General features: G+C 36.8%; 1 protein-coding gene across 1 annotated transcript; it reads left to right on the top strand.

Annotated features, from left to right (window-relative positions):
• The first annotated feature begins 352 nt into the window (after positions 1-352).
• On the top strand, positions 353-9,844 carry LOC307004043 (uncharacterized protein). Its single transcript, XM_079622984.1, has 12 exons — positions 353-532; positions 695-882; positions 1,446-1,602; positions 1,687-1,821; positions 1,903-2,094; positions 2,174-2,293; positions 2,722-2,865; positions 3,256-3,443; positions 3,553-3,709; positions 4,497-4,631; positions 4,835-5,026; positions 6,479-9,844. Exons 1-12 carry the CDS (start codon positions 490-492, stop codon positions 6,604-6,606), a joined length of 1,779 nt encoding a protein of 592 aa, XP_079479110.1. The 5' UTR covers positions 353-489; the 3' UTR covers positions 6,607-9,844.
• The last annotated feature ends 5,483 nt before the right edge of the window (positions 9,845-15,327 follow it).

The following is a 15,327-nucleotide window of genomic DNA, read 5'->3' on the forward strand; positions in this document are numbered from 1 at the left end:
TTTATTTTAAGGTGTCATTGTGACAGTGTAATTGTATATTTAAATACTGAGTAATAATAATTAACAGCAGCATGCATTTACTATAAGAATTTGATTTTTTAAGGGTTAGTTGCATGTAATTATGCATAATTTATAGTTATTACTATAGTAACTACATGTAACAAAGGACACTAAAATAAAGTGTCACCTTATCTTTTATGGAAATGTATTAAATAGTACACACTAGTGCTTTGATATAAAAGTTATTTTTTGATGGCAAAAAAGTATTAATAGCGAGATTATGCTATTTTGTGGGAGTAAGGGGAAACTCTGGCGGAACTACATCTCCCGTCATTCTTTGCCTGTTTGCCGTATTCGATCCGTAGTGTCGTAAATGATAAACCACAGAGGCGGCTTCTCTAAATATAGAACAAGTTTTACCTGGTCATCATGTTGTTCGCGTACTTTATAATTAATATGTGTTGAATTTTTAGGTAAGTTTATCCAATTATGGAAATTACCGCTGCCAGATCAACGTTTTATGGTGACATCGGTGAGTATTTGTCCTATAATGTTGCATCTGACTCATAACAGACTCCCTGTCCTTGTAATTGCTTTACATTTTTGTGTAATAGAGTGGGAAAATATATTTACTATAAGATATATTGACACACACCTAAAGGGAAAATAAATGAAACCGATCGTGGATTTCTAGGTCACTGGGCTGACCGTACGCCGGTACATGAGGCTGCTTCTCTGGGTCGAGCTCTGCAGTTAAAGCAGCTGATAGAAGCAGGAGCATCAGTTAATATCGTAACTGTGGATAACTTCACACCTCTGCACGATGCCTGCATCCAAGCCCATCCAAACTGTGTTCAAATACTGCTGGAGGCAGGAGCTCAGGTGGGTTGAGCTCCAATTTCCTGAAAACGATTGATATATACAGGTGTTTTTATTTATTTATTGTATTTAATGATTAAAATGGCACCAATGTAAAAAAAAAAAAAGAAGAAGAAGCAGCTCGACGGATGGGGCTCAAATTATTTAAATACTGCCCGAAGTCAAAGTTAACTTGTGGAAAATTAATTGTTTTTATTTATTTTTTCCAAATAGTCATGCTAGATGACACCTAATATCACTCAAATGTATTTATATTCTTATATAGTATTTATATTTATAACTTTTTATAGATTAACACCAGAGAATGTCTAATAGGAAGACGGGCTCTGTTAACACCAGGTGTATTTTAATGAGCGTGTGTATCCGGCCATGCCCTTATTTGGAAAAGCGATTCATAAACAATTAAAAATAAAGCTACCTTATTTTTTCTTTTTTTAATTCTAAAAATGCTAAAAGTTTTCTTTTAGGGCTAAGGTTACATTTCTAGTAATTAAAATTAACTTTTAAAATAATAATAATAATAAAGTCTAGCATTTAGCCACATAAAAGCATGTGTTTGTGTGTAGGTGGATGTGCGTACCATCCATGGAAGTACTCCTCTCTGTCACGCTTGCGCTGCTGGCAGCATAGAAAGTGTCAAGCTACTGGTAGATCACGGAGCGTCGGTCAACCCTTCCCTGACCGCCCTCACGGCGTCCCCCCTCCATGAGGCCTGTATTCGAGGTGAGACAGCCAGGAGGAGGATTGCTTTGTGTTTAGACTTGTGTGTTTTGTCATGATGGTTATGGAGAGTGTATCTCTGTGCAGGTAACCCAGACTGTGTGAAGCTTATGATAGCTAAGGGAGCGCTGCTGGAGGCCTTTGACATTTATTTTGGGACGCCATTACATGCTGCCTGTGCTAAAGCTCACTTTGACTGTGCCCTACTGCTGCTCAATGCAGGTGAGGCACATTTGTATTGTTTTATTTTATTTTGCACGGTTTTAGATAATTCTGCATGGTTATTTTTTCAAACTCTTAAAGGGGCAAAGGTGAATGCCACCAAGTTCCATGAGACGGCAATGCATCATGCGGCGAGAGCCGAGAGAGAGGACCTGGTGGAGCTGCTGGTGGAGTTCGGTGGAGATGTCAACATAAGCGATAACATGGGTCAAAAACCTAGAGACTACACAAAACACGAATCTCCTGCTAATCTCTGTCTGCTGCACTATGAGAGTATGTTACAATCTGCATAGGCGTTATATGACTGTTGTTATGTCTTATTGTTAATCTGCTGTTCTCTATGTTTCTGCAGGTAACTCTCTGTGTCTGCAGCAGCTGTGCCGTATTGTCTTGAGGACTGTGCTGGGCACCAGAGCTCTAGAGCTGGTCACCAAACTGGACATTTCACAGCGCATCATTGATTACCTCACTTATAAATCATAAATATGTTCCCCAGAGATCCATTTTATTTTATTTTTAAAAGCCTATAATTGTGCTACATTGTCTTGAAATATTTTGCAAAGTAAATGTACTACTAATATAGTCATATATATTGCCTTTGGTTATCAACCAGGGCCCCTGAAAGTGGATCCCATGAACATTTTTAGCTATTAATTTCTAAAAATGTCTGTCTATTAAGCATTGTTAATGTTCTTAATTATTGTAAAGTGTTATATGGTATGCCGTGCCCCTTGGTCTGTAAAGGTTAAAAACTCAACTTCTAATGAACTGACATTGATACATTTGTGTCCAAATACTTTTGTAGGCCTCTCTACATTTACAATGAACTACAACTCCCAGCATTCACAGTAAATTAAAACGTCACAGCAAGTGCCAAAACAGAACAGACCACGTGATGAATGTACCGCATTTCTAAACAGCATGATTCCTGCTTTAATTTGTTGGCTAGCGAACTGTTTAGTTTAAATTTTACTGTCCACCAGTGTAGTACTAAAGCAGAGATGGAAGTGGAAACAGCACGACCTTATTTTTTCGGTGACATCGGTAAGTCCACGAGGAAGCGTGTATTCCGCAATCATACAGCGTGCCGTCCTGTTGACAATTATCATATTTATTTTACACCGTATGGTTATCCTTAATGTCGGCAACTTTTATATATGTATGTATGTATATATGTATGTATAAAATGTATATACAGTAATAAATTAAGGAATGAATATCCTGATTATTGAGCCATGTCATCACTTTACCTGTCATATGTTTTTGTTTTGTTTTACATGAAGGTGTTTTATGGCCAATATAAGAATGCTTAATATTTAAGTTTTCGCTCATAAACTAAAACCAGTACCATATCATTAATCAATAGAAAATGAGAGTTGAAGTGATCTGTTGAGTGCCTTGTGTTGTGACTAGTGCATGTGTGTGTATCTATAGGTTTCTGGGCAGAGAGGACAGAGGTTCATAAGGCTGCGTATCAGGGTCAGGTGTCAGTGCTGCAGAGTTTGATTCAGAGTGGAGCTTCAGTGAATATTGTGGCTGTGGACTCCATCACTCCCCTCCACGAGGCAGCTGCACGCGGACAGACACAGTGTGTGAGATTGCTGCTGGAGGCAGGGGCTCAGGTACCACCAGGCACACGCAGACAGTTCTTAAAGAAGGCCTGGGAGACAAACAAGTGTATTGTTAGTTCTGCCATCTGAAAGGTTCCCTCTGTATGGGGTTGTGTTGCAGGTTGATGCAAGGAATGTGGACGGTAGCACTCCTCTATGTGAAGCTTGCTCTATCGGGAACTTCGAGAGTGTGAGGCTTCTTTTGGAGTATGGAGCAAAAATCAACCCCACCCTTACCTCACGTACCACCTCCCCTCTACATGAGGCCTGCATGGGAGGTGTGGTGGTTTGGCGTGAATTGTAGTGCATTTCATTTCATTTATATTTTATTTTAAAGCGTCTATCAAAAAATATATATATTCGATTTTATCTTTTTTTCTGTAGTATTACTGTAGAATCAATCTGTCAGGTATTTTTACAAATTCATAGAGTAAGAATTATTTTGTTGATATTTTTATTAAAAAACTAAAACAATTAAATAGTGTTTTATTGACATATATAATCCCTGTAGTATTACAGAATATGTAAAGTCGTTTTAAACACTTCCTGTCAAACGTTTGGAATAATTTGTTCTTTTAATGTATTTGAAAGTCTCATGTTAGAATGAGTTCTGAAGGATAGCTTTGCCATCACATAAATAAATGACATTTAAAAATATATTAAAATATAAATACAATATTTACAACAGTTGTTTTAAATGCTAACAATATTTCACAACCTTACTGGTTGCTATATATTTGATCAAATAAATACAGCCTTGGTGAGCACAAGAGACTTTAAAACATGAATTATTCCAAACTTAGTGTAAATTCATAGAGTAAGCATTATTTTGATGATTTTTCTATATATATATATATCATCAAAATAATGTCCTCATATATATTATATAATGCTTATATATAATTTTATATATTATATTGACCTTTTACTATTTATGTAGTATCAAAGAATCATTAAGATAATTTTATACAATCACAGAGTAAGAATTGTTTTGATAAACTAAACTTTCTGAGTGAAATAATTGTCTATCCATCATATAATGTAAGAATATTCTGTATTTTGCAGGTAATGCTGATTGTGTGAGGTTAGTGATTTCTAAAGGAGCCAGTCTGGAGGCCTATGACCTGTACTATGGTACTCCTCTACATGTGGCGTGTGCCAAACAACACCTGGAGTGTGTCAAGGTGCTACTGAATGCAGGTAAAACCAGATCCCACGAGCTGTGAGACTGTGAAGAGCTCTGTCACGTGTGCAAACATTGAACAATGTGCTACTACAGAAGGTAGTTTAAATCTGAAATCACCAAAGTGAAGCTTTTTCATGAACAGTGTGTTGAAATCTTTATGAAAAAGTCAGAAGAGCAGTCCTGTGTGATATGCTTGTGTGTGTGCACTGCACTGCAGGTGTGCGAGTGAACGCCGCTAGGCTACACAAGACGCCTCTGCATCACGCCGCCAAATCCAACAATGTGGACATGATTGAGCTGCTGGTGGAGTTCGGGGCCAACATTTATGCCAGAGACAAATATGATAGGAAGCCAGTCGACTACACAAACCCAGATACGCCCTCAGCGCACTGCCTTCAGCTTTATGAGAGTGAGTTCACATCAAAACAGCTGTTTTATGCTATTTTTAAGGCTATTTTAAAGGTTCAGGTCTGTTGTGATTGGTTGACCACCTACAGCATGTGTCGGAAACGAAACGCCCATTGCCATATCTGATTTTCAGCTCCTGAAGCTGTGATACAAACAGTAACAATGGCATCCTTGTTCATACAATAAAGACCATACACTGGCATTATGCAAATTTGTTGCAAACATACTTGGATTCAAGCAGTAAATAAGATTGGAATGACTGACAACTCGTTCCAGGCAGTACAGAATAGGTTCTTTCTTTTGGAAGACAATAACTCCATTTACTATTTAAATAGTCTCCATTTGAAAGATATGCAGACCTTTTACTTTCACAAACAGCTATATTACACACTACATGAAAGGTAATATCTGAAAAAGCATAATAGGGGCACTTCAAATTGCATTTTGAAATGGATTATAAGAAAGGCTGACTGAATATACAGGATTAAAAAAAAGAATAAATATGGAAATAAAATGTATACATTTATAATTGTTCTAAAGTTTTGACATAAAATGTAATATTCTGCTCTGTTCTGGTCACACTATATATATAAATATGGGATTTTTTTTAAAGGCAAAATAAAACCAGTAGTGAAAGTGACCAGCAGATGGTGCTCATGGCTTAACATAAAAGCAAAAACTGCCTTTGTGTTGCATGATAAATCAATTCAAAGTTTATAAGTTTGGTATGTTCTCTATGCAATGATCTTTAAAATGTTCCTAAAAATCAAATCTGTTATTTTAATGTTAAGTGTTGTGGATACAGTGAAATGCTGGTGCTGGTTGTATTTTACAGTGCACGGCACACAGCAGTGTTTCACTGCCAGGTCTGCTGCCTAGGTGCTGCTCAGGATGTTTTTGGTGTGTGATGTAAACAAATACGCGAAGTTTATGATGATGAGATTAAAAGTTTGATTCTGGTGTTGGCCTGGAATCCATCATTAGTCTCATCCGCAAAGTTCATTCGCAACCGCATCCATACACAACATGCCAGTGCCCCTCTTCAGAATGTAAACCACATTAATGAGAATCCGTGGCCTAGGAGCATATAAATATTTTCCTGGCGACTTAGAGACTGAAGCATTTTTTTTTTGTTTTTGAGAATGCTAAACATTCAGAAATTATATGACAGAAGGTCCTGATCTTGAATGCTCGTATTTTAAATGTTATCAAGCAAGGTTTTATCTTCTGGAATGCTCTCTTTTATCTGTCCCTTTTTGTTTGGTTTCTATGGAAGGCAATGTCAACATACAGGGGATGTTATGTGGTAGTGAAAGGGTGGCCACCCAAAATTCTATCATTATTTACTCACACTAATGATGTTCAAAACCTTCTTCGTGTGTAAATGAATGGTATTGCATTGAAATGTTATTGATTTAAGTGTTTAATGTTGCATTGCATTGTGTTTTTGCAGGTAACCCTCTTTCTCTGCTGCAGCTGAGCCGTATCACCCTGAGGACCGTCCTGGGCACTAAAGCTGTGGACGTGGTGACCAAACTGGATATTCCCAACCGTATTATCCGCTATCTCTTATACCAATGAACTCCTTCCGTAGAGGTCCACAGATGCGGTGGAAAGATGGACTTTTTACCTCAAATGTACGAAAACTTGAAACATTGAGATCTCTCCAACAACAAATATGAGTTATATCAATACTGTCGAACATTAAAGGTGAAGTGTGTAACTTTTTTCAATGTTAAAGACACCATGAAATCAAAAGTAACACTATATGTTTTTGCCATTTTTATTATAAAGGATTTATCAAAAATTCAGCGAGAAGGCGGGACAACCTGTCACTCACATGAGATCGACCAATAGCAAACCCCAAGCATTCAACGATCCAATCAATTCCCGATGGACAAATTCAAGTCCGGCTTTAAATTTTTTCTTGTTCGTGAAGGTCACAATAGGGAAAGACTATCGCAACTTCTGTTTCATGCAGTCTTTAATAATGTATCCTAATCATTATTCTTACAGTTTTGTACTGTGCAACTATTGGTACAGAAATTACACACTTCACCTTTTAAAGAATAGTTCACTCAAAAATAAAAATTCTGTCATTATTAACTTACTATCATGTCGTTCCAAAACTGTATGACTTTATTTCATGGTTTTCTTTTCCTTTTTTCCTTAATGTTTTTGTCCATACAATGAGAGTCAGTGGGGTACAAAATAACCTTTGGTCAACCCATTGACTTTAATTGTATGGAGAGATAAAAACAATAATAACTTTTAAACAATATCTTCTTAGGGAGTAAATGATGACAGAATTTTCATTTTTGGGTGGACTGTCCTTTTTAATTTAACAGAAGCACAGTGGATTACAGTAAATAGGGAGCACTTCATTATAGCACTTCTCATCGCGACACTCTGATCTTGGCTGTAAAATATGTTGTCTTATTGTGTGCGAGGTCAATTTAGGACCGATGTAAACCGTTAAATGCATGCAAGATATTGCCAGAGAGAAAGAGGAAACACTTAATCTGGCAGCTGTCTACATTCAGGAACTCCTCTGACCACTAAATGAAGTCCAGGGGAACGGCAGCACATTAGTCACTATGCTTTGCTGGATTGCTGGATAGTAGCGTGTGAACATCCTCATGCTTGCATTATAGATTCATTATAGGGGAACACAACGGCTTGAACAAAGTGTTATTGCACAGGCCTGAGGGAAGCATGGGCATTCATATTATGACATGAGCAGCTTGAGTTATACCACCGCTCTGCCACATTCGTTGTCTGTGTTCCGGCAGTGACGCCACGGTGACACTGACAGAAACCAGTTCACCATTTTAGTACCATTGTATTAGTACACCGGTCATAATATTTCAGATTTGCTATAATCTGTATATATGTTTCTTATTCTTAATTGCTGTTCTTACAGGTCAGATTTTGTCTGAAGTGAGGAAAAGATATTAAACATGGAACAACTTTTATTGAAGTGCCATAATGTAAAATATTTTTTGAGTTAATCAGAATATAATGCAGGAAAATGCATTAGGTGGGACTTGATATGATCCATCAGGATTTGAATGGATCATGAAATGTAAATTTTTTTGTTATTAATAGTACATTTCCTGAAATTGGATACATCACAAAGAAATTAAATATATTTCAGAGGTAAACAAAGTAATATATTCATGGAAGATTATGACGAATTGCATATGCAGATAAATTGCTGCATGTACACTATCGTTCAAAAGCTTGGGGTCTGTAAATGTTTGTTTTTGAAGGAAATTAATACTTAAATTCAGCAAGGATGCATTAAAATTGATCAAAAGTACAGTAAAGACATAATGTTACAAAAGATTTTCAAATAAATGTTGTTCTTTTGAACTTTCTATCCATCTGAGAATCGTGAATACAAAAATATTAGGCAGCGCAACTGTTTTTGAACATTGATAATTATCAGAAATGTTTCTTGAGCTGCAAATCAGCTCATTAGAATGATTTCTGAAGGATCATGTGACACTGAAGACTGGAACATTGATGCTGAAAATTCAGCTTTGCCAACATTTGACAATATATTAATATAGACACAATTCTTTTTAATTATAATAGTATTTCATAATATTACTTTTACTGTATTTTTGATCAAATAAATGCATCCTTGGTGAGCATACGAGACTTTTTTCAAAAACATGAAATAAAAATCTTACTGACCTAAACTTTTGAACAGTAGTGCATGTATACTGTATACACTAAAGTAAGTCTGATTTCATGTTGTCACTATGAGGGAAAGAAAACTGTTATACAGTTTCAATTTGTCATTACCAAAAGTATTTCTGTGATTTGTTCCATTAATTTCTCGCTCAGCTGCTCCTTCCCCTAATTCATTTAAAGGGTGAGAGGATTAGTCTTTGTGAGTTTGACCCACAGTTCTCCAAGTTATCTTTATCCATCTGAGCCGTTCGCATCCCACGTTCCTCCTCCGGCCTCCTCTTATAAAGTACTGAATGTTCTATAAATAGCAGCCAGAGCAGAAATAGATCAAGGTCCAAGCACTGCCAAGCACCTCTTCCCGAGCCCATGAGCGCCAGATCTGACCAGAGCGGGATGAGGGACGGCAGGAATGTTGTTATTAGAGCGCTTACCCTTTTCTGATATTAAGCTTACAGAAACACGACAGCTGCTATTGAAAGAATGCTGCTCTTTTTCTTCTTATCCCACTCTCATCTCAAAACAGCCTTTAAAGGATTGTTGTTTTATCTTCACCAGTCTTAATTGTTTGAAGCAGATTGTGGAATTCACGGATGTTCTGTACTAGATAACCTAAATTTGGCTTTTTGGCTTTTTTTGATGGGTTATTCCATGGCATGAATACACAAGCGTAAAATATTTGGTGCTACAAGGTTTGAATACTGTTGCTGATTATGACTATTTAAGTTGTGAAGTAAATATTTACAGGAAGTTTTTTTTTTTTCCTCTTGTCTTCCATATTCAGTTATAAGCCATAAAACAATTATCATTCTTCCTCGTTGAGAAAACAACAAACAAGGATATTGTTTTAATCCTAGTTTAATTTGTAATATGATTCTTCCTATGATTTTTTTGGCCCTCGTGAATATCTATAATTACTTCACAGGCCTATTTATGAATATACAGATACATTTCTGCATGTGCACTATACTGTTTGGGGATCATGTTTTGTGTTTTTGAAAGAAATTAATACTTTTATTAAGCAATAATGTATTAAATTGATCCAAAGTGACAGTAAAAAAACATTAGTAATGCTACAAAAGATTTATATTTCAAATAAATGCTGTTCTTTTGATCCTTCTATTCAACTTTCTATGAATTTCTTTCAAAAAACAACCATTATCATTCTTCATTAATAAGAAAACAACAGAACTGACAAGGATGTTGTTTTAATCCTATTTTAATAGCTGTGATTTTGGCCCTCGTGAACATCTAACCATGTTTTCACCTATTTCTCAGTTGCATTTCTCTTTGTTGCAGCAAGGGGGCGCTGCAGCTTTTATATAGAGCCATTTGTCTGTTTTGTCTTTGTTTCTAGACAGTCTTGCTTCTTTGTGATCGAAAGTAGGCTTCTTTCTGATTAAAAGCACCTGATCACATTCTGGTGAATGTCTCATTGACTATTGACCCCTGAGCATCACATAATTGAGAGGAGACTGTTCATTTAACAGACTCATTATTAATATTATTATGTCTTCTGCTGGTTGCTGTTGTGCTCCTGCATGTTGACACTGAACCTTGTCATTCAAGAAAAATAGCACACCTGATTACACAAGTGAGCGGCTTTTGTGCTGGAACAAAGGTCTGCTGTTCTGCCAGAGACTGGCTTCAGAAGGTTGTAAAAACAAACGTACTTGACGAAAAAGATTGTGACCCAAAGTTGGAAGAAAGGTTAGAGGAAGCAGATTCTGGTTCTGAGACGGTCCGCTTCTTGTCTTTAGTGGCTCCCAGGCACAAATCACCTCAGATCCACTCAGGAATCCCGTCTCAATGAGAAACAGATGTGTGTGTAGAGACAAGCTCAGCTGGAAAACTGCACGCTGCAGTCTCGCTTAAGACAAACTTATAGCTGTGATGCGTCGAAACATTTACATGATCTGGTGTTGTTACTTACTATTCTAACACTTTATTGTATTATGAACAACTATTCAGAATCTTCACATTGAAGTAAATTGCATGACACATTTGTAGCCAAAAGGCTATATGACAGAAAAGGTTGTTGCCTGAATCTTTTTTTCATCTTGGTTGCTTGTCATGTAGCATAAAGTGACTTACAAGTCAGTGATTGCAGACACAGCTCGCCTGGAGCAACACGGGGTTAAGTGCTTCACCCTGGAGTTTGTCTGGCCCCTATCTAAAATCAAACTTTAACCATAGGCCACTCTGTTTTTATGTACTGTCTACAGAACTGTTGAGACAGTAGACAAGACTCACTCAAAGTCATTGTATATGTCTAGTCAGAATTATTTTTATTTTTTTGTCCAGCTGAGAGTAGAAGCCGAGTAGGATAGACTACACATATACACGTCATGTCTTTGTTTCCCTTTCTCCCTCTAAATGATCATACCATCTGTGCATGTGATTTTCTTTTCTTTTCTTTTTTTAGAAGGGACTCCCTCTATTGGATATTTAGGCAACACACAACCTAGTGGCCACAGCAACTTTCCATATTAGAAAATATTGAATGTTTAAATGCACTCCAATTTTTCCAAAAAGTTTTTAAATATATATTTTTAATATTTAATTTTATTCATTAGCATTCCCATTCATTTCAGTGGCAATTGCTTGGCTGATTTTAAAGATATATTGATTTCTTAAGCCAATAATTTTTTTTTTTTTTTTTACTTTATTTTACCATTCATTTAAATGGCTGGTTTTATGGATTGTATACCACTGTTTCACATTTTAAAATGAACAACATATTGACTTGTAAAGACAATAATTTTATTTTATTATTTTCTTTTCTTTTAATGTTTTTTACATCACATTTCAATGGCTGGTTTTATGGATTGAATACCAGTGATTCACATATTAAATTGAGCAATATATTGACTTCTAAAGCTAATAATTAATCTCCATTTGACTTTTTTACCATTTATTTCAATGGCTACTTTTGTGGATTGTGTACCAGTGATTCACATTTTAAAATGAACGCTATGACTTATAAAGCCAATAATTATTTTGTCATATCCTCAATCAACTGATAGCCCTATATAATACATATAATCTTTTTCTGCTATGGTGATTTGACATCACACGCATTGGGTATGATGTGACCAGTGCCTTTTGAAGAAAAATACTGTGACTCCATAACGTAAATCTGATTTAGCGTTTCCTCATGGCTTCAGGGGTCACAGCACACGTCATACTTAGAACAAAGGCCTCACATAGACACATGCACATGATTTCTCTTTTGATCTTTCACTGAAAATGAATTAAACTGGTTAAAATAATTTGAGGGCAGCAATCACCTGACTGCACATTCTTATTTGATCTAAATGAAATGCACTTCATTATAATATAATTCTTTGTGTGTTGCGTACCAGTTGTTTTTCACTGTGTATAACTCGATGGCTTTTGTCTGTGTTCTTGTTTACTTTGTGGCCTAAATCTCAGTCTATCATTTTTGCATCAACCCTCAATTACAAGCTTGCTTTGTAGTCAGCATATTTTGGGGGATTTCTTTTCTTGAGGCATGAAAAGGCAACGCAAGTACCATCTACAAAGGCATGCCTAACCACTTACATGTTTTACATTTTGTTCTCCATGCACGCAAGGTGAATTAGCACACATTAAAATATAAACAAGGATTCAGGCTTTCTAAAAACATATGCAGTCATTTGAACTGCTTAAGTATGGATGCTTGAAGGCAAATTTTTGTGTGATGGCTGAGGAATGATAGCAGAGTATATATTAGTGCTCTGATGCCACTGCAGAGTACAGCTATTTGGTTGTATAAGCAGTTTCGAGGTCATATTTGCCACAGGCTCCACTGTGGACTTTTTTATTTTTTATTGTGGATCACATGCCGCAAGACAAAACAAGAACACTATGTGCTCCAGGTAGCTTCTTCTCACTCCGCCAAACCGACTATTAGTCGTTTAGCCTCCGCAGTAATGACAAGGTGTGTCAGCAGGTTGAGTAGTTTTAAGGGTTGAGATTGCGTTCTTTCCCCAAGCCATGTCCTCCAGATCTGGCTTTTCAAGTTCACCCGTTCCTTTTTATCAATACGATGAGGCGGAGGTGAGACAAAGTGTTAAACAAAATGTTTTTGCTACCTGTTACACAATAAGTGACACGATTATTTTTGATTGGTTTGACGTTTTGGCGGTAGTTAGTATCATGTGATCAAAAACCAATGTGTTCTAAATCTACCTAACTCTGAGAGGTGATATTAGGCAGTCATTTTAAGAGATCAAAATAGCAGCAATTATTTTTTTTTTTTAATACATACTGCTGTAAACTTATTTCTAAAGCACATAAACCAGCTGATGCTGAAAAAAGTACTGTAAAAACAGAAAGAAAAAAAAAGTAAAAACAACAGTAGCCTATATAATGTGTTTTTCTGAATTTCTGTTTAACATGCTATTTTTAATGGGGAGTAAGTAGTAAGATAGCATTTCATTCTGAACATAGCTGTAGTTTTTTTTTTTTTTTTCATTTTCACGATCGTTTGGTCTACTGATTAGCAGAGTCATGCTAATTTGAATCAGGTGTTGTACTGTGTATGTGGAAATGACACTAGACTTGTTGCAAGACGTTGGCTGCTGCTTCAGCGTACTGATGAAGTTTGGCATGAACACGGTACCAATTCAACTCAAGGTAAATGTTACCAGGACCCCCAGACACCACCCTATAAAGTTTTATGTTGTTGTGGAGATTTAAACAAATAATTAGAAAATAAATAGACCCTTTGGGCACTCACAAGATACTGTTTATGATTTAAGAATACAGACAGAGATAAGGATAGAGAGAACTATCTCTCAATGTTTGTATTATACTGGACTTCATGCATGCCTGCCAAAACATGCACACCAACAAGTTGATTTAACATAAACCATATCGGCATGAATCAATGTCGTGCTGTGTGTATGGCACAGGGTTGTTTAAAGGTTGGATTAGCACTGAGATAAGAGACTTCTATAAAACGCTGTTTGATGCCAAGCTGGCAAGAAATAAGTCCACCTGAGAAAGGCCATGCCGCTCTCTCAGTCTGGACCGCAGCACGCTTTTTATATGAGCTAATAGGCCAGCATGATAGTGTACATGTGCATGTATTTTAGTGTTTATGTGCATAAGCCAATGCTGCACTTGATGTATTCAGAGATGGCAATTCCAGATTTCATTGCATCCATTCTTCTCCTAACAGCTCACCTTCTTTCTCTGGCTCAGTTTTAGTCCGCTAAATCAAGCAATCAACTAGGGTGAATAAAGCATTTGTGTCCTTTGGCTGCTTTATGAGTGTATGTCTGTGCTGTCCAGGTTTGTTAGAGTCAAAAGGCACGTGTTTGCAGCGTATGCCTTTTTATTTAAGTGCTGCATTCACATTAATGGAGTCAAGTCATTTGTCTCTACTTTTGTTTGCATCGTGGGTCTTGGAATGGCTTTTAGTGCAATATTCAGTGCTCTTTTAAGGCTTTGTGGATCTGTTCTGTCTCAAAACTGACCCAGAGAGGACCTTACACCTCCCATAATCCATCTGTCCTCACCAATATCACAAATCCTGTATCAGGTTAACCAAAATTCTCATGTCTGCACTTTTGTCCTATTGAAAGTTTGTGTGTTATTGTTTGGCTTTGAATCATTAGTTGTGATGCACTACACACTATGCACTCATACTATGCATTGTGTACTCAACTGTGTATAGTGTATGCATTTTATAAGGTTATTTTACCATTCAAGCCCCTCCCCTTCTGCTTTGTAGTATGACGGTAGCATGAATTGTCCAAAATTCTTTATTTTTCGTAATTAAGTGTATAACTTGGGTATTTAAAGTGCACTTTCTTTTTGAAAATTTTAGCGTGAACACACTTGCTACATAGAATAGTGCACAAGTATGCAAATTGGTATGCACCTACTGATATGCATTGACAACAGTCCGTAAAAGAACGGACGGTTGCTTGACACAGCTGCTGGGCCCATCACTAGCCATCCCGTCACGCTTAAGGACACCACCCCACATTCTTTTAATTTTTGAAGTCACACAATGGCCCAGAGGTCACCTAGAACATACCGTGGGGACATGACCCTTGTAAACCTGCTTTCCCCATGTGTTAGCCCTTTAGCATTAGCATGCATGCACCCTGAGATCAATTCAAAACCTTCTCGTAAAAGCAGACATATGGTACGATCAAACCGTGCTTTTCTTCTCGCTTTGAACATATTCCCCTCTGTAATATAATCTTCAAAGAGCCAACGTTAAACTGTTGTCTCTCCTTACAAGATCCTAATAAACTCAAGCCGTTAATGATAGAGATTGCAAATTTGAAAGATTATAAGCTCAGTTTTTATTATTGCTCAAGAATAAAAGCACAAGACTTTACTTAAACAGCTTTGACCCCTGTCATTGGTCGTAAATATCTTAATGCAACAATACTGGTCATTAGCGCTTAGCATGAGATGTTAATGTAATGGTTTTCTCTTCAGGCATCTTAACCATCATAGCACATGGGATAAATCACTTTTGTAAACTGTTATCTACAGAAAGATCATGCTGTCGGGCTTCACTAGATCATTTGTTGGTGAATTGCATGGCTATTAGCCGATTAGCCAGGCCAGTACTTA

This window comes from Phoxinus phoxinus, assembly GCF_949152265.1.
Source record: "Phoxinus phoxinus genome assembly, chromosome: 9".
Lineage (NCBI taxonomy): Eukaryota > Metazoa > Chordata > Actinopteri > Cypriniformes > Leuciscidae > Phoxinus > Phoxinus phoxinus.